Genomic DNA, 19,313 nt, shown 5'->3' on the forward strand with positions numbered 1-19,313 from the left:
TATAAGTCTCCTTTTCTCTAAAAAAAAGTAGTTGTTGATTTGAGCTGAGTTAGTTTTGTGGTTTGTCAATTCTAAAGTGTATGCTAAGCTTATAGTATGGATGGAGTTTATGTCAGAACAAAATAGACATGGAGCAAAGAAGGTTATAGGCTTAAAGCAATGTTTTATGAACTAATTCATGAAATGGATGCATAATGCTCTAGTAGATAGAATTCCTTACAGTACTCTAATGACAAAAGTGGGAAATGGTAGAGTAGAAAGTTCTAAATTCTCTTTAGTTGCAATTTCTATAGTGTTTAATATGGAATCCCAAGTTAAAGTGTTTATTATTTATATTCAAAATAATTGTACTAATTATGTTGTTATCAAATATTACATTGCAAAACTAATGCCTTTGAATAATTACGTTGTTATCTAGAACAAAATATGGAGGTACCAAAAAACTATCCTCTTTATTGCTATTGGGGTGGGAAAATTATTCAGAAAGAAGGTGATGTAGCTTATAGGGGAGGAAATCAAAAATTTATTTTTGTTAATCCGGGGATGACATATTCACAAGTTTTGACCAAGGTATATGAGGAGTTGAGTATTGATCCTAGATTTGTGGAGTTGAAGGTGGTTATGAGGTATCCTATGAGTGGGGCATATGTCGCAATTCCTTTGAATGACGACAATGCTATTAAAGCTATGTGGATTGCTATGACTCAGACATCTTCTGTTGCAATGCAATTGTACATTGAACAAGTTCCAAAGCAATCAGTTGTGCAAACTGATATTGGTTCCTTTCTTGAAATGGATTCCTCTTGTAGCATGGAGCAACTTATTCCCCTTACTAATCAAAGTGTGGGGATGGGGTCATTCACAAGAATGCTTGTTGACGATCATATGTCACTGAACATCTTTCGGAGATTATGTCTCCAGCATCATCACCAACCGTTGGAGCCTCAACAAGCACACAACAACAAGGCATTCTTGATTCTCTTGACCCAAACAATGTTGATGTTTTTGGGGACGTTGATATGAATGATACTGACGAAGATGATGATGAAGATATAATAGAAGCTCGTGATAAAGAGATCAAAGAAAGTGCTCCTACACAAGATTTCAATGAAGTGTCACAAGTTGATCCACTTTTGAATAACTCATGGATGACTTGGGTGAGAAATGAGACATACAATACCGAGGGAGAATTTGAGGTTGGACAACAGTTTGACTCATTGCAGCAATTGAAGGATGCTGTGAAGTCGTACTCAATAGCTAGAAATCAAATAATTCGAGTTGTTGAGTCAGAGCCAAAGAAATATGTTGTTGAGTGTAAGTAGAAAGCACAATGTAGTTGCCCGTGGAGGCTTCGAGGAGTAAAAGATCCAGCACTTCCCACTTTCAAAATTGTTCGGTACAACGGCCCTCATGCAAGTAATTGTGTTGGTGACATTGACTCGGTGGATCATAAACTACTCACTTTTGAATTTGTTTGCAATTCTCTTTTAGATGTCATTCGTGTTGACCCTTCATTGAAAATCAAGACAATAGTGCAACTTTTGAAAGAGAAGTTTCAGTTTTCGATAACATACAAGAGAGCGTGGCTTGCAAAGGAAAAGGCAATAAAAGTCATTTATGGGGATTGGGAGAGTTCATATCAAGAGTTGCCTAAGTTCATGCAAGCATTGAGGGAATCAAATCCTGGGACCGTGGTTGAGTGGAAGCTAATACCGACTACAAATCAATCGATGTATTTTTTCCAACGAGTTTTTTGGGCGTTCAGGCAATCAATTGAAGGATTTCGTCATTGTAGGCCCCTCATCACCATCAATGGGACTCATTTATATGGAAAATTCAAAGGATCTCTACTTATTGCTATGGGAACTGATGCCAATTTTCAACTATTCCCTATTGCATTTGCTGTTGTCGAAGGAGAAAACAATGATAGTTGGTATTGGTTCATGGCTTGTATTAGAGCTAGGGTTACTGATAGGCAAGGGCTTTGTGTCATATCTGATAGGCATGCTGGGATCTTAGCAGGAATGGAAGAGGTTGGTAGCGGTTGGGAGCAGCCTTATGCGTACCACAAATATTGCACCCGACACTTAGCTTCCAATGTGAACAACAAATTTAAAAGTGTTGTTGTGAAGAACCTTTTTGGGAAAGCGGCCGATGCAAGGCAGAAGCATAAGTTTGATTACTTTATGGGTAGAATCGGTGGCTTGAATGTTGAGGCTTGTCGTTACTTGATGGAGATTCCGTACCATAAGTGGTCCATCCACCATGATGGTGGTTTTAGATTTGGTGTGAAAACTACTAACATGTCAGAAGTTTTCAACGGGGTCTTGAAAGGGGCTCGATGTCTACCGATAACCGCCTTAGTACAAATGACCTTCCATTGAGTTAACTCCTACTTCGCAACTAGACGTAGTAGGGGTAAAAAGAGACTTGATGAAGGTCATGAGTTTTCTGAGAAGGCAACAAAGACAATAGAGGCCAACATGGAGAAATCTATGCATCATCTGGTTGAAGGTTATGATTTTGACGTAGGGTTGTATCAAGTTACTACTGGTCGTGGGAGTAGAAAGGCGGGTAAAGGAGGGAAAACTCATACTGTGAATTTGTTTCGGAAGACCTGTACTTGTGAAAAGTTGAAAATATACAAGTTGACATGCTCTCATGTACTAGCAGTTTGTCGACAACGAAGCCTTTCACATTTTGAGTTTGTTAACTCTTCTTTCAAGACAACCAAATATAGACTTTCATACTTGAAATGTTTCTTTCTTGTTCCTGATCCTTGTCATTGGACCCCATATAATGGACCAATAGTTTTAGCTAATCCAGATCTAAAAAGAGGCCTAGGTCGACGTTCAACTAGAATTCGCAATGAAATGGATTAGCGTCCCTATATTGTCACGAAGGCATGTAGTGTTTGTCGACGACAAGGACATAACAAAAAGACATGTCCCACAGTTACTAGTAGTGTTGGATCATCTGGGTAATGTTGCCTAGTTATTGTTGAATTGTGTTATACATGGTTATTACTTTTATGATTTTATTATTTATTCATGCCTTATTATTTTTTTTCCTTACACATGCTAACATAATTAAATGTTGTATTCATTTGCAGTTCTCATGGAGTCGGTGATTCAACAAGGACCAATTGATCCATCAGTGTTACGGTTGCAAACTTCCCATAGGAGTCACGATGTTTGGAGTGGCATAGAAGATAAAGTTTTGTCAGTTCGAGAGCATGTATTCGGCTTAGCACGTGATTGGAAGGTAGATGGTGAGGTATTAGATTATGTGAAGCGTGTTGGATTCTATGGTGTGCACAGGCTAGCTGGTGGAGGGATTTTATTGGATCGTTCTCTACTTACGGTGTTGGTTGAGAGATGGAGACAAGAGACACATACTTTTCATCTTGTGGTAGGAGAGGCCACTATTACTTTACAGGATGTCGCAGTTTTTCTAGGCTTGAGAGTCCATGGTCCACCGGTCACTGGTCCTCCTCCACGTGAGAGTTGGCATGATATCGTTGAGGAGTTACTTGGAGTTTGACACGGTCTTGATGAGAAGGGGAAGCCTTATTTAGAAGGATCTACTTTGAAGTTAATGTGGCTGAGACGACATTTCTCGGTGGTACCAGAAGGAGCGGATGACATGGTGATTCAGCAATATAGTCGAGCTTACATTTTAGCTCTCATGGGATCCATCCTCTTCTCCGATAAGAGTGGCGATGCTGTGTCACTCTACTATCTCCCATTACTCAGAGATTGGGAGACAGTTTCGACCTACAGTTGGGGGAGTGCAACTCTTGCTTTTTTGTATCGTCAGTTGTGTCGAGCATGTCATAGAGGAGCATGTCAGATTGGAGGTGCACTCATCCTCGTGCAGTTGTGGTCGTGGGAGCACATCTGCATTGGTCGACCCTACGTACGGGGGGCTCGTGACGCACCTCAAGAGGACCTTCAGGAGGAAGGAGACATTTTAGGGACACAACATGTGCGAGGTGTTGACTCCCTTGCGTGCAGGTAGTGTATTGTTTGACTTTTTCTTAAAAGATGGAATTTAATAAATAAGTAATTTAATTATGTAATTTACAGTTGGCTTCGTGTACACCTTTCGTGTGCACATACATCATCTGGACTTCCATATTATCGAGATGCTTTTGACCATCAGCGTGAGGACCAGGTACAATAAGTTCTTCAATATCTCCCTATTTGTTTAAATTCACGTATTATAGTTATGCCAATTTATTACTAATAACAATCATGTGTTGTGAAACAGATGGTTTGGCAGCCATATACCGAGGCTGTGATGGAGCGACTACCAGAGATTTGTCGCTCTGACACTCATATTTGGCGTACACGATCCCCATTAATTTGCTTTGATGTCATTGAGTTACATGTACCAGACAGAGTCATGCGTCAGTTCGGGTTAGAGCAATCAATCCCATAGGGAGTTGACACAGGTGATGCTCTACACAAGAAGGATCGGAGGGGACAGAGTAATTGGGAGTCTCGACATTCCACACATGTGCAGGAATGGAGCCGACGAGAGGCATTGGTTGTTCAGGGTAATCCGTTTACCGGATCTTCGTCACCAGCTATGACAGAGTACCTAGCTTGGTATCGTCGTATCACCAGGCTTATTATTACTCCGCCTTCACAGTCTCGTCCACCGAATCATTACTAGCCATCCACCTCCGACCTCTTACTCGTATGAACTTCATTTCATTTTTATTTCGATGTAATTGTTTAGTTGTTTAATTCATTGTACTAACATTGGATGTTTAAGGTAGGCTCATGTAGTTGCTGAAATGCACACGAGGCTATGTAGAGCTACAGAGACCATTTCTGATTTGCCTGCAGATAAGGCTTTACCTTTTGCCATTGAGACCATACGAAGTCTTACTACATTTTGTGGCCAGAGCTTATCTAGGGTTGGACATTCACGCCTTATTGAGCAACCTCAAGTGTCATCTTCTTCTTCTTCTTCTTCTTCTTCTTCTTCTTCTTCTTCTGTGTACACTCAACCGATCAGACCACCACCTCATCATGGTGGTCAAACTTCACGTGCCTTTCGTGCACCCTCTCCTATTGTGCGGCCTCCCTTACGTACTCCTGCTCCTACTGTGAGACCTACACTTCGTACTTCTCCTATTATGCGTCCTCCCTTACGTACTCCTACTCCTACTATAACACCTACACTTTGTACTCCTCCTCCTTCTATTCATCCCCCTTCCCCTCCGCCACCCCTTATAACACCTATATCAGCTACTTCTACACCACAGCATACTATTGTCACATCTCCTCCACTAGTGCAGTGCCATTATAACATATTTTGACGCCGAGGTACTACTTACTCTCGGGGTGGAGTTGCTCTACATGACATTCCAGAGGACGGGTCTGCTTTGCCATCTTCATCATCACTTCTTGGGAAGAAGCAACGTACAAGTTAGGTGTAGAGATTGAGATTGTTTTGCTAACATTATTATACATATTTTGCAAATGTTGATTGATTGGAATTTGGTTAATGGACATTGCTTGTAAAGTTACTTGAATTATGATTGGATTTTAGATCAAACAATGCTTGTTGATAATTTATTCTCGTGATGGATGAGATTGGAGTGTGTGTGATTTGGTTGCTTTGCAGATTGAAATTGAACTTTTTGCAGGTTTAAATGATGCAGGTTATTATAGTGTGTTATGCAATTACAGATTTTATTTTTAAAATGTTTCAGTAGAAATCGCCATTTGAAGTGGCAGTTTTTAATAAAGAAAACCGCCACTTGAAGTAGCGGTTTTAATTCCAAAATCGCTACTTCAAGTAGCGGTTTTCTTTATTAAAAACCGCTACTTCAAGTGGCGGTTTACTTTATTAAAAACTGCCACTTCAAGTAGCGGTTTTTCTATTAAAAACCGCTACTTGAAGTAGCGCTTTGTCATTGTACCGGTAAAAAAAAATCGGTCTGCTTGAACTTGCTTGCGTGGATGGTAATGTAGGAATAATAAAAAAAAAAGGGACAGTATTTAGGGAATTGGAGTTTTTCCCAACATTATTGTGGTAAAGAGCTCATTATATGTCAGGATAAAAACAAAACTAACTTCAATGGTAAGGGTTTGCTATATTGATAGGCTCCGATACCATGTCAAAAATGGTGGGAAGTATGTCTCATAAATCACATACATATTGCGAATTGATAATATCTATCACTAATTATACGCACGTCGCACCACTCGATTAATGTCACTCCTCAATGTGACACTACAAAACAAAAAACAGAAAATCTTGTGTGGACCTGGTCCACAATAATATTGTGGACCTAAGGTTTATACCCACGTAACTGACATTATATTCAACATAGTGACTCCTAATTTTAATATATTAACCTTATTTTAAACATAGTCACATTTTTTAAAAACTTGTGTGACCTTTAATGTTATTATGAACTTAAAGTACGACATTGTGTTGAATAATGACCTAATTTTAACATAGCGATCTTTATTATTCATATTGACCATTATATTAAAAATTTCATTAAAAAAATTAACCTCTTATAACTTTTATAATGTCACACTAACTTTTTTTTCAACATAATAACCTTTATTTCAACATAATAACCTTTATATTAATTTAGTGACTTTTTTTTTTATTAATAAAACAATCATATTGACTCTAATGTTGGGGGTTCACAATAAATTAGTGTGAACCAGATCCATTTAAGAATTTGTAAACAAAAAATGTCACATGCTATTCACCATAATACACAATACACTAATTTGTAACAATATTATCTGCCTACAAGGAACATTCCCTAAAAAAAATAAAAGAGTACGGTCTTAGTTTATGGAGTATTCTCTTTAAGTAATTCAAATATATCTTGTTTAAATGTTTGAATACTCTACATCTCATAACTTATATACCCGTATAAAATAAGTCTTTTGTTCAAAATTAGTCAAGATAAGATATAAAATAATACAGTATAAATTAAAGCCGGAGATTTGTATATATGTAGCTTACTAGCCAGGTTTTTTATTTTTTATTTTTTTATTTTTTTTATGGCAAAAGCTAACGAATGTCTTACGAGCGTTGGATAAACTAGTTAAAATTAGAAAGATTAAATTAAAATAAACATTAATTACACCGATCGATGCGTGATTTTGTCATGTTTTCCCAAATTAATACCACTTTAGGTAATATTTTAAATGCTTATCAAACGCCCCGGGGCGTTCGTTAGCAAGATCCTTTTTCTATTAATATTTTTTGTTAAAAAAAAAGAAAAAAAAAACTAGTAAATATGATACCCACAATTCAAAAAGTGTTGTGGAAGCAAAAACATCAAACAAATGTGCGAAAAATAGGGCAATGCAAAGGACGATAATGATGACAAGGACTAGGAAGAGAAGGTAGTTGGCGAAAATGTGTTGGTAAATCCATGTGTGTAATGGTAATGTGACCCGACTAAAAACAGAAGAGAAGGCAAATATAAATAAAATCCACATTGGAATTGGAAAAAAAATAAATAGGGAAGACAATCATTTATTCATTCATTCAATTTGCAATTGAATGCCAAAAAATAAAATAAAAATAGTGATATCCTCCGAGATTTGATTTGTTTGTCTGATACGTCTTTTTGAATTCATTGCAAAAGTCCAAACGCATCATACATCCATCTCCATTTTGTGGGTCCCACTCCAAGATTTCTTTGGGACTCTCCAAATCTTTTTCCCCGAGCATTTGTCCCTACCATTGCCTTTTTTCTTCTTCTTCCTTTTCTTTTAAAATTAGTTATACTCTGTAAAATTTACTCTCCTTTATAAAAAATTAATCCAAGGGAAAAATACCACGTACTTGATGTACTTCATTTAATTGGCATTTCCCACGATTTCAATCTCCATACATATTTTTTATTAGTTACTCCGTAATACACCCTTCAAAATAATACGGAATATAGTTAGGCATTTACGTCTTGTTTTTTTGAGCTTCTCTATAGAGCTTTTTGGAAATTTTGTCTAGAACTATCTTATTGATAGGGTTATTTGTAAATAATTACCCGATTATTTTTTATTGTTTAGAACTACCCGCTAGTTATGAAATGTTATAACTTTTGGGTAGCACTATCCAATAACGTTTTTCACCCTATTAAAATGTTACTATGACCCTCTTTTTTATTTTTCCCATCTAATTAACTTCCCCCAACTACTTGAAACTCAATTGAACCCCCAAACCCTAGAAATCTAAACCCTCGAATTTATTTGAACCCATAAACCCTAATCTGAATCACTAATTTAAACCCTAATTATGTTAATTGCATTCAATTAATACTTGTAAACAAATGCAACAAACAATGAATTAAAAGAAGAGTGTGAAGCATTACCTGAATTATCAAGAAAAGTAAAAATGTGGGCCCGATTAACGTCTTAATTAGATGGAAAACATTATTGGGTAGTAGTAGAGCTGTCAATTCGGGTAAACGGGTCGGGTTTGAGTCGAGTAAGAGTGGGTCGAGTTTGAGTCGGGTAAGAGTGGGTCGGGTTTGAGTCGGGTAGGAGTGGGTCGGGTCAACTCGGGTCGGGTCAATTCGGGTTAATGTCGTAACCTATGCGGGTCGGGTTCGGGTTGGGTTATGCTTGAGTCTGGTCACGTCGGGTCATACAACTTATCGGGTTTGGGTCGGGTTTAAGTTGGGTTACATTCGGGTCGGGTGAATAATAAGTCGGGTTTAATTCGGGTTTTCACGGGTTAAACCGGGTTTGGGTAATTCTTGGGTTCGAGTCGGGTTCGGTTCAAGTCAATAATTTGCGAGTTAGAATCAAGTCGGGTCATTCTCGGGTTTGAGTTGGGTTCGGTTCAAGTCAATAATTTGCGGGTTATAATCAAGTCGGGTCATTTCCAGGTTGGGTCATTCTCGGGTTCAAGTCAGATTCGGTTCAAGTCAATAATTTGCAGGTTATAATCAAGTAGGGTCATTTCCAAGTCGGGTCATTCTCGGGTTCGGTTCAAGTCAATAATTTGCGGGTTACAATCAGGTCGGGTCATATTCGGGTTCAAGTTGGATTTGGTTCAAGTCAATAATTTAAGGGTTATGATTAGGTCGGGTCATTTCCAAGTCGTGTCATGTATATGTGCTAGGAATAACCAAACATTGATCTTAAACATCTTATAGACCACAGAAATTTAGCACAATAAGTTCTAATTTTTTGTATCTAAGTTTTTATATATATCTATTTCCTCAAACAAAAAGTTACTATATATATATATATATATATATATATATATATATATATATATATATATATATATATATATATATATATATATATCCTTTGAAAGATTGAGGGAATATCATCATTAAGAAAATAACTGCATATATAAAATGTACATGCTTTTGTCAATCATTATAGCTAAACTCTAACAACTATAAATAAATAATTATCATATTTATCAAGCTAATTATTTCCTTTGACTCTATAACAATATATGTATGGCAACATACTAGGGAACTATAGCCTATAATTTAGGAAGATAATTATCTCCTTTGACTATACAACAAATATATATTATATTTAACTCTTAAATTTGGGGATGATGCTTCTTTCTTTTGCTGGCTTGGACCATGCTTTAATCAATAATAATAAGATGGTCTAAATTGAATTTAAGGTGATTTGAAATCGGGTCGGGAACAATTTGGGTTGAACTTAGGTCGGGTCAATTACAAGTCTTGCTGATTTCGGGTTGCGTTAGTAACAGATCGGGTTGAATTTTAGGTGGGGTTAGTAATAAGTCGGGTAAAATTTGGGTCAGGTCAATAACAAGTAGGGTTGAATTTGGGTCAGGTCAATAACAAGTCGGGTTGATTTCGGGTCGGGTTTGTAATAGATCGGGTTGAATTTCGAGTCGGGTTGTAACAGGTCGGGTAAATTCGGGTCGGGTTGAATTCAGGTTGGGTTAAATTCGGGTTTTGACGGGTTAAAACAAGTTTGGGTCAATTTCGGTTCCATTCGGGTTCGGTTCAGGTCAAATTTACGGGTTACATTCGGGTCGGGTCATCTCCGGGTCGGTTCATGTTCGGGTTCGGGTCTCAAATACTCGAGTCAATTCGGTCTAGGGTTGGTTTCAGGTCGGGTTCGGGTCACCATTTTTTCAAGTTTAGATGGGTCGGTTAATAATCGGGTTCGGGTCGGTATTTCTGGTCGGGTCAGCTTTTGACAGCTCTAGGTAGTAGTACCCAAACATTTCATAATTTGCGGGTAGTTCTAAAGCTCTAAATAAAAAATAAAAAATAAATAAACGGATAGTGTTCTCAAATGACCCTATCTTTAGGGTAGTTCAAGACAAAATTTCCGAGCTTTTTAATTCATTTCAATTGAGGTCGTTACAATTCAATTCAGTTGTTTAAATTATTATTATTATTATTATTATTATTATTATTATTATTATTATTATTATTATTATTATTATTATTATAGAAAGATAACAAAAACATACAAAGTCAATCAATTTACAGGAAATTAGTGGGGAGCCGAGATACAATATGGGCCCCCACCTCTCTAGTTATAGCGAAACCAATCCTACTGATTATTATTATTATTATTATTATTATTATTATTATTATTATTATTATTATTATATCTCAAAAACTAATAAAGTCATACAACCTACAAAAAATTAGTGGGAAGCCGAAATACAATCTGAACCCCCACTCCTCTAACTATAGAAAAGCCTACCCTAGTAAAAATATGAGTAGCAGCACGAGCCCCAATGTCCTGTGTCGTCGTAAATTTCCGAACCCGCTTCAGCAATGCGACAGCCTCCTTGTCTAACTCCCCAAGTGAAGAAAAGGAGAAAGGAAGGAATCCATATCCAAATGCTCGACAACTAGATTCATTATCAGATTATAATACTACTAAAAAACAACCCATTTTCGACGAAAAAATTCCGTCGAAAACACCTTGAAATCCTTCGGAAAACACGTTTTCGACGGAAAATCTGTCGGAATTGGTCGTCGGAAAAGGGTTTGTAGGAAAAACGACCTTTTTCGTCGAAAACACTTTTCCGACGGAAGAGGTTTTCCGACACCGGAAAAATCCGTCGGAAAATTATTTCATACAATAAAAAAATACGCCGCGCCACCACCGGCACGGCGTATCACCACCTCCAACCACCCAAAAAGCCGCTGTCAATCCCACCCCCACCCAACTAACTGAACCACACCACTACCCACCTTAACCGAAACACCCCACCACATACCCTAACCAAACCAAACCCCTCTTAGCCCTAACCTAACCAGATCCACCACCTTAACCCACCCCAACTAACCCTAACCCTCCCAAACTAAACCTAGATCTAAAACCACCGACCACGGCCCACTTAAACCCAGATCTAAACCCACCCACCACGGTCCACCTAAACCCGACCCACCCACCATGAAAAGAAAAACATAATAACCGAAAATAATTAAAAAAAAAAAAACAAGCCACCACATCCACCAGATCCGCACCAGCCACCGGATCCACACCCACCACAGCAACAAGCCAACAACCAAAAAAAAATATTAAAGAGTCGAAAAACATACCTTAATAACCGAAATTGGCTTTGAATTCTTGAATTTGGTTTAAATAGGCCAAATTCGACCATGAAAAGTCTAGATCTAGACTTTTCATGGTCGAATTTGACCAAAAAACCATTAATTTCTATAACATCGAGAAAACAACACCCATATATTTCGGCCAAAAAACCATAAAAGAGTCTAGATCCGACTACCGAGGGAAAAAAAACCCATACCTTCCGTAGAGAAGAAAATAGATGAGGCGAAGAGAAAGAGAAAGAAAAGGAGGAGGAGAGAGGAAGAGAAGGAGGAAGAGAGAGGTAGAGAAGGGGAGGAGGGGGCGGAGGAGAGAGGAAGAGAACAGGAAAGAAGAGAAGAGAAAGAGGGGTGCGGAGGAGAGAGAAGAGGAAGGAAGAGAAGAAGGAGGAAATAGAATATAGAAAATCTGAAATGAAAGGGGGATGGGGGTTGGTTTAGGGTTTTAAGAGGTAAGGGTTATAATAATAATAATAATAATTATTATTATTATTATTATTATTATAATAATATTTCGATGGAATATTCCGTCTAAAATTTCCAACGGATTGTTGAAATCCGTCGGAAATATCCGTCGGAATTTTCGATTTTTCCGACGGATACATGTCCGTCGGAACCAATCCGTCGGAAATAGTATTTCTATTATTATTATTATTATTATTATTAGTTTAGTTCAGGTTGTTTCAGTTCACTTTAGTAAATTTTAGTCCAACATAATAATAGGGCCTTGCTCATTACAGAATCACCCATTTTTTTTAATTATTTTTTTAAATATTGTCAATGAAAGTACTTTGTACTATTCTTCAAAAATAAAAAGTACTTTATACTATTTTTTTAAAAAAATTATATTCACGGTACACCGTGTTTAAATAAGTGAAACTTTTTTTTTTGTGCACGTATACAAATGAAAACTTTGACATATAATATCTTTAAGAGAAACTTTTGCATAAGACCGACCTCACAGTGAGTCCAACATATTTGACATTAATAACCTAATAATTTAATGTTAGATATTAGATTATTAATGTCATTTTTTTTCATATCTTTAATTATCAATAAGCAAAAATTATAACAATTGAATGTTAATAAACTATTCATTGAGACAATTCTAACAAATTTCCACAAGACTTTATATATTCTTATGTATAAATCACAAATATTAGTCAAAATAAATTAGATGAGTATTGAAAAAAGTCCAAATATTTCATTCATTTAAATACAGCGGGAGTAGTATTTTATTACTCACTCCGTCTTTAAATACTTGCTCTACTCCAGACATACACTGCACGGAGTTTGGAAGATATAGTAAAAAATACTACCTCCGTTTTTTTTAGTTGACACGTTTTGACTTTAGCACTATTCATACACTTTTCTTTGACCGTATATTGTGATTTATACATAATGAAAAATATAGTCATGTGGAGTCTTGTTAGATTCGTCACGATGTATAATTTTTAAAATATCAACTTTTTATAATTTTTGGAAATAAGTAATTAAAAATATTAACGGTTGAATTTTTGCATTGGCAAACGTGACTAAAGAAACGTGTCAACTAAAAAGAAACGGCGGAAGTTTTATTTTACGATGGAAGAGGGGTTGGTTGAAGAATAAAAAAAATCAGGAAAAAAAAAGGTGGGTATAAGTTTGGAGGATAGTGAATATTAAAAATATTATAATATGATATGAGGGGACCACTATTGGGAAAGAAAATAGTAATATTGTTAAAAGTATTAAAAAAAATGAAGCAAGTAATAAAATACGAACGCAAAAAAAAAAAAAAAATAAATAAATAAAGAGTGGAACAACTAAATTAATAGTACAAAGGGAGTATACGTCACTATTTGTTGATTTCAATTAGTAAACATCAAAAATTAAATACTCCCATCGTTTCGTAATAATTGCAATAGTAGGGTTGGCACAAATTTGTAGAAAAATTGTAGGGTGGGGAACAAAAGGAGGATTTTTTTAATACTCCGTATAAAGTATAATTTTTGGGAATATATAAGTATTTGGTTGTTAGTATGAGAGAAAACTAATACAGTAAAAAGAAGAGTAGTGTAGGGGGGTTGGTAGAAGGGGAAAATAATAAAATTGTTGTGCATCCTAACCAAAATAGAAAGTATATTGCAATTATTATGAAATAGATAAAAAAGAAAAGTGTTGCAATTATTATAAAATAAAGCGAATATATCACACTACTAATCTATTAGCCCATCCATTACACATCACATTGGATTAGGCCATTAACTACATTGAGCTTCTATTTTAGTCAATTACATACGGAGTACTAATTTATTAGCTGAATCCATCATGCAAATATACTACCAAGTAGACTTGGTAGAGTTGGTGGAAAACTCATCTTAGGTCAAAAGTTCGAGCTCTACAAACTACAATTGTTTGGGAGTAGGGGGATTCCTTTATCTCTCCCCTCTACTTTTAAACGTTAACCACGAAGCTGAGTTGGCTTAACCTGCCAAAATTACAGAGTGCTCTATATATATAGTAAAATATTCTCCTAAGTTTTTTTTAGTTAATTATAAAGTACAATATGGAGCTTTAAAATTTTTAGAAAGTAGCTAGTGTAGTCGACATGAATACTAAAAGTGGAAAATCTTAGGAGCTTTTATTGCCACAAGAGAGAAGAATTATACTCACAAACATTTTTTTTTTAATGAAACTTCATGTGCAATGAAAAATCAAATTACTACTCATTCTGCCTCTGTACCTTATTTTTTTGCCTCATATGACTTCATACGGTCTCTAAGATGCGTAATGACAAGTCGTGTATAGTACATGTTTTTAGAGTCTATTTAGGTAGTTTTCGAGTTTAGATTAGTTGTTTATAGCTTATTTTGGCTTGATTTGGTTCAGTTGTGATCAATTGATGCTTTTATGAGTATATTCGTTGTTTTTGATGTATTTCAGGAACTAACGAGGTTATATAAAGGTTTTATGAAGTTGCGGATCTTGATTATAGCTTGCAATTCACTTTGAAGGCCAATGTTTGATGTTGAAGTGAAAAGAAGCTAAATCTCAACCAGACATTCCCATGTCACGCTGGGCATGGGTATGTCAATGTGTTTTAAAGTGACAGAAAGTTGGATTTTGATGTTTTACATGAGACATGCCCATGTCTAACTGAGGCATGCCCATGCCTTATCGAGTGAAGTTGGCCCAGCGAGAAACACTCATGCCAATATGAGACACGCCCGTGTCTTTACCAGTGACATAGCTACTGTAAGTGTCATTCCAGCGAGACACGCCCATGTCAGAATTTGACATGTCCATGTCTTGCTGGAAATTGAAGAACAAGTGTTTCTGACTTTAGGCACGGGCATGTCCCGTGCGACACACTCATTGTAGGGAATATTTCAAGCATCCCAAAGTTGAGCTCCACTGTGATCATGCATTCAAGCATGGTGGCGTCCAAAGGGAAGGAAGCTAGAGCAAAAGAGTCGCCAATAAGTTTTAGGAAGTTGTAAATCATTCACGATCACAGAGATCGCTAACTCCATAGTGGTCCTGAACTATGATTGGATATTCGGGGATGAAGGTACAAATCCAACCTAAAAGAGATTGAACTTGCCCTAAATAGGCCTCAACTTTATTCTTCTCATATTCATGTGCGCTTTCCAATTAACATACAATCATTATTTTTACCCTAAACCTGTTTAATCTATGTTGGTTGATTATTAATGTACAAACAAATCTATTATTAGTCATCGCTTGAATTAAAATCATATTAGCCTAATTCCAATTATTAATTATCTTATTAAGCATGATTTTAAGAACAAATTCCCTTTAAACCTGCAAGAGAGGGAGAGAGAGAGAGTGATCAAGCAATAACAATAATATCAAGCAACATAATAATATGGATACAACAAATCATCATCATCATCATCATCATAACAATCTCATCAAAGCATAATATTAGCAAGATCTTAGGCATGATACTAACAAGATTAATAACAAATCCTAGCATGTCACTAAACAATAAAAATCAAAGCTTTAATCCTGACATGATACTAGAAAGCAATAAAAGCATCCTAACATGATACTAGGAATCAATAAAACAATCTAAACATGATTTCTAAAGTAATAGAGTAATTGAATTACTCACTTTGAAACCTCGTACCTCTTTCTATCAAAACAAAACACACGTTAGTAATTTCAAGGAAAATATTAAGGAAAAATTATTTTTAATAATCCCAACTTTAACTCATTTGCTTTTAATAATCCCAACTTTAGATTATTATTGAATAATCCCAACTTTAGGGGGTGTTTGCTTTCATTGGACCCGAATGACCGGTGACCTAATAAACAGGTTAACTTATTTTTTTAAGTTAAAATTGCCACATGCCACCATCTAATTTTGTTTAATTTTTCTCTCTCTCCTCCCTTCCTCTAACCTTTTCTCTCTCATCCCTTGAAACCTGACCAGCAACTCCTTCCATCACACAACCACCTTTGGTAACCCACCACAACATCATCCAACCTATCTCCCTCCTCCCCTAATCGTTGATAACTCTTTTCCCTTCCCAGGAAGTTGTTGTATGAACAATGGGATGGTTTTGGGGGTCAAAGGAGGTAGTTTTGGGGGTCGAACAAGTGGTTTTTCAGGATGGAGGAAATGGTTTTTCAGGTTAGGTATGGTGTTTTCGGGGGTGTAGGGTGATTCGCACTAGAAGCATAGAGGGGGTTGTTTCGGCCTTCAAGGAAGGTTAAGGTTACGGAATAGGGCAATTTCGAGGGCACAACTTGGGAGGGGAGCCATTTCTGGTGGTGGCTGGGTAGGGGAGGGCAGTCATTTCAGGTTAAGGCGTGGAATAGGATTGTCAGAGGTGGTGATGGGGTTTGGCAGGAGGTGGCTATGGCTGGGGATTTTTTTCCTTTTATTTTCTTTTATTTTTTTAATTTAAATTGTATTTATTTTTTAATTATTTCAACCAATCATGTGTTGCCACGTGTCTTAGGTAACCTGTTATATCAGGTTGATGACCGTTTGGGACCAATGAAAGCAAATACCCCATAAAGTTGGGATTATTCAATAATAATACAAAGTTGGGATTATTAAAAGCAAATGAGTTAAAGTTGGGATTATTAAAATAAATTTTTCCAATATTAAATCAAACAATCAAAAATAATAAATTGAAATTAGATTTGGGACCAAACCCTCAAAACTATCAACCTTTCACGTCGAGGTTTAAGGCAATTTCTAGCTTGGTTATGTATATTCGAGTCTTGTGATGGACGTATAGTGTATTTTGAAAAGTCTAGGCTTAGAAAGCAAGAGAAAAAGAAAGAATAAGCTTTAGCTTAAAGAGAAAAAGGAATAGATGATTGTTGATGATATGAAAACGGGGGAAATTGACCCTATTTATAGAGAAAATTAAAATCGACTGTAAACAATAGAAAAAGAGTCAGAATTTGACTCGGAGTAAAACCAACTCTATCGTGACGCAACAGGGCTATCGCGACGTGATAGATCTATCGCATGGCGACAGGCCTATCGCAACGCGATGGGCAATTATCGCGACACGATAGATGTTGGATGATAAGAATCCGTACGGAGTCCTTTTCCTAATTGAATTAGGTTAATTAGAGTCCACACTATCTTTTATTAAAACCGGATTTAATCTTTTTAAAACACTTGTTTTATTCCAAATAGAATTTTTTATCTTTTCAAAATCAACCATAATTATAATTAGTAATCCTAATCCCTTTAGAACTCAAAATAACCTTCTAGAAGATTCTAGAAGACTAAGACAAATCCTAATGACTTTAGGAATATAATTAAAATTAATGGACCCTCCACATGATCTTTGAGCCGCCCATAAAACTCATTTAGGACTCAGTTTAGTATTTTGGCCATAACTTTCTCATTATAACTCGACATTAGGCTTATAATATATCGTTGGAAAGCTCTTTTCAAACCCCTCCCAATTACACAATTATTTGACCCATATTATCGACTACACTAAACTAGATTGGACGTTTTTCATAAATAGGATACGAAATGAATGATTTTCGAAATACAAAATTTTAGAAAACAGAAGAAATCACAAGACTCTTCAACATTTCACCTTGTTCGATATTCAATGACGTGAAAAATACTCATCACTGGGTTTGGTTTTTGGGGAGACACAATCAGGTGTCTACACCCATGCATGGACGAATTTGGTTGGTTTTAATCCGATTTCTTTCCTTATTCTATCCTATCTTTTGGCTTTATTATAAATACCCTTTAGCATTATAATTTCATAACCTATCATCTTAGAACCCTAGTTTTCTCTCTAGACTTTTTCATTGTAATTCAAGATTCTTTGTTTATCTCTCGTAATTCAAGATTTGGTATTTTCTTATTTTCATTAATTCCTTTTATTATTAATTATGTTTTCTTTAATTCTTGTTATTGTTTCATTAATATGTGTGAGTAGTTTCTTTATTCCAAGATCTAGCGGAACCTGAATATGATTAATTCATGATTTAATTCTTTAAATTCTCTAATGATAATTGCAATTGGTGTGCTTAATTGATTGTGCTCATGGCAATACTAGAGTAGGGATAATGTGCTCAAAGTCTTTAATTTACATGATTCCACGAAAGTAGGATTGATTGTGATTAGGGAAGCCATTGACAACTCGGAAGAGACCATTAGTACCATTCAAGGATTAATTTTCCTCATTAATTAGTTGAATTATATGTTCGGGGTAGAACGATTATTGCATTAATTGTATTCATGGTGATGCTTGGTCTTGGATGTTTTTAGCATTTGATTTGTCATAATACTTAGATTTAATAGTTTCAATTATTTTTAGTTATTAATTCTCACTATTACTTTGGTTACATGCTTAGTATTTATTTGAGTCTGTTTAATTAGTCAAACCATAGTCTCTTGGGATTCGATCCTTACTTGCCTATCTACATAGTAGTGGTCTTGTTAGGTTATTTTTGTTAAGTATGCGACACGCATATAACGTCTTTATCTCTATTTCTATACGCGTTAGCATTATAAAAAATTGATATTAATAAAATATATTATAAGACGATTCTAACAAGATTTCACATAAATATATTATCACTTATAGATTAACGAGAATTTATGGTCAGAATTTAAAAATTTTGACCTATATATTTACAATGGGGCAAAATATAAGGGACGGAGGGAGTATTTTTTCAACCCAACCAACACAAGTACCAAACTAGTCAAAACTAATTTTGGATCAATTATAAAATATTTGATTAAAATATAGTTATAGTTCAATTGGTAATAAACAAATACAGATGTTGATAACCCGAGTAGAGCACCCCTGAGCGTTTGATAACTAATTAATATATTGTATTAAATTAAGAATGCATGACAAATTTATGCGTCAATCAGTGTTATAAATATGATAATTTTGAAATAAAAATTCTACTTTTAGTTTTCTCATCTAACACCTGTGGGGCAGTGGACGCTCGTTAATTTTTGCACAACAACAACACCAACAATAATAATAATAATAATAATAATAATAATAATAATAATAATAATAATAATAATAATAATAATAACTCAATAAATCTATATCTAAGTGGTGTATTCTATTCACCCGATTTTTACTTATCTTATCTGAACTTATTTAATATTATTAAAACTTATTTTAGTTTTAATTTGTATTTGATAACCCTTAATTATCAAAACCTATTTTTTCTGAATTGAACTTATCCGAATTTATTACATTCGAAATAAATGAAAATA

At 35.5% G+C, this 19,313-nt stretch overlaps 1 protein-coding gene and 1 pseudogene across 1 annotated transcript; both read left to right on the plus strand.

The window, feature by feature from the left end:
* Positions 1-426: 426 nt before the first annotated feature.
* On the plus strand, positions 427-2,384 carry LOC145565373 (uncharacterized). The gene is made up of 3 exons (XM_081625404.1): positions 427-841; positions 922-1,314; positions 1,492-2,384. The coding sequence occupies exons 1-3, from the start codon at positions 427-429 to the stop codon at positions 2,382-2,384; spliced, it is 1,701 nt and encodes a 566-aa protein (XP_081481530.1).
* Positions 2,385-3,597: 1,213 nt separating this feature from the next.
* Positions 3,598-4,443, plus strand: LOC145565374 (serine/threonine-protein phosphatase 7 long form homolog pseudogene; annotated as a pseudogene).
* The last annotated feature ends 14,870 nt before the right edge of the window (positions 4,444-19,313 follow it).

The sequence above is a fragment of the Chenopodium album genome, chromosome 10, assembly GCF_948465745.1.
Source record: "Chenopodium album chromosome 10, dcCheAlbu1.1, whole genome shotgun sequence".
NCBI lineage: Eukaryota > Viridiplantae > Streptophyta > Magnoliopsida > Caryophyllales > Amaranthaceae > Chenopodium > Chenopodium album.

Bases quoted from the DNA above. Each gene is read 5' to 3' on its own strand.
- LOC145565373 (XM_081625404.1), top strand. From the start codon at position 427: ATGGAGGTACCAAAAAACTATCCTCTTTATTGCTATTGGGGTGGGAAA. The intron at 842-921 runs GTGTGGGGATGG...TTATGTCTCCAG, and splicing joins TATTCCCCTTACTAATCAAA to CATCATCACCAACCGTTGGA. The intron at 1,315-1,491 runs GTAAGTAGAAAG...ATTCTCTTTTAG, and splicing joins AAAGAAATATGTTGTTGAGT to ATGTCATTCGTGTTGACCCT.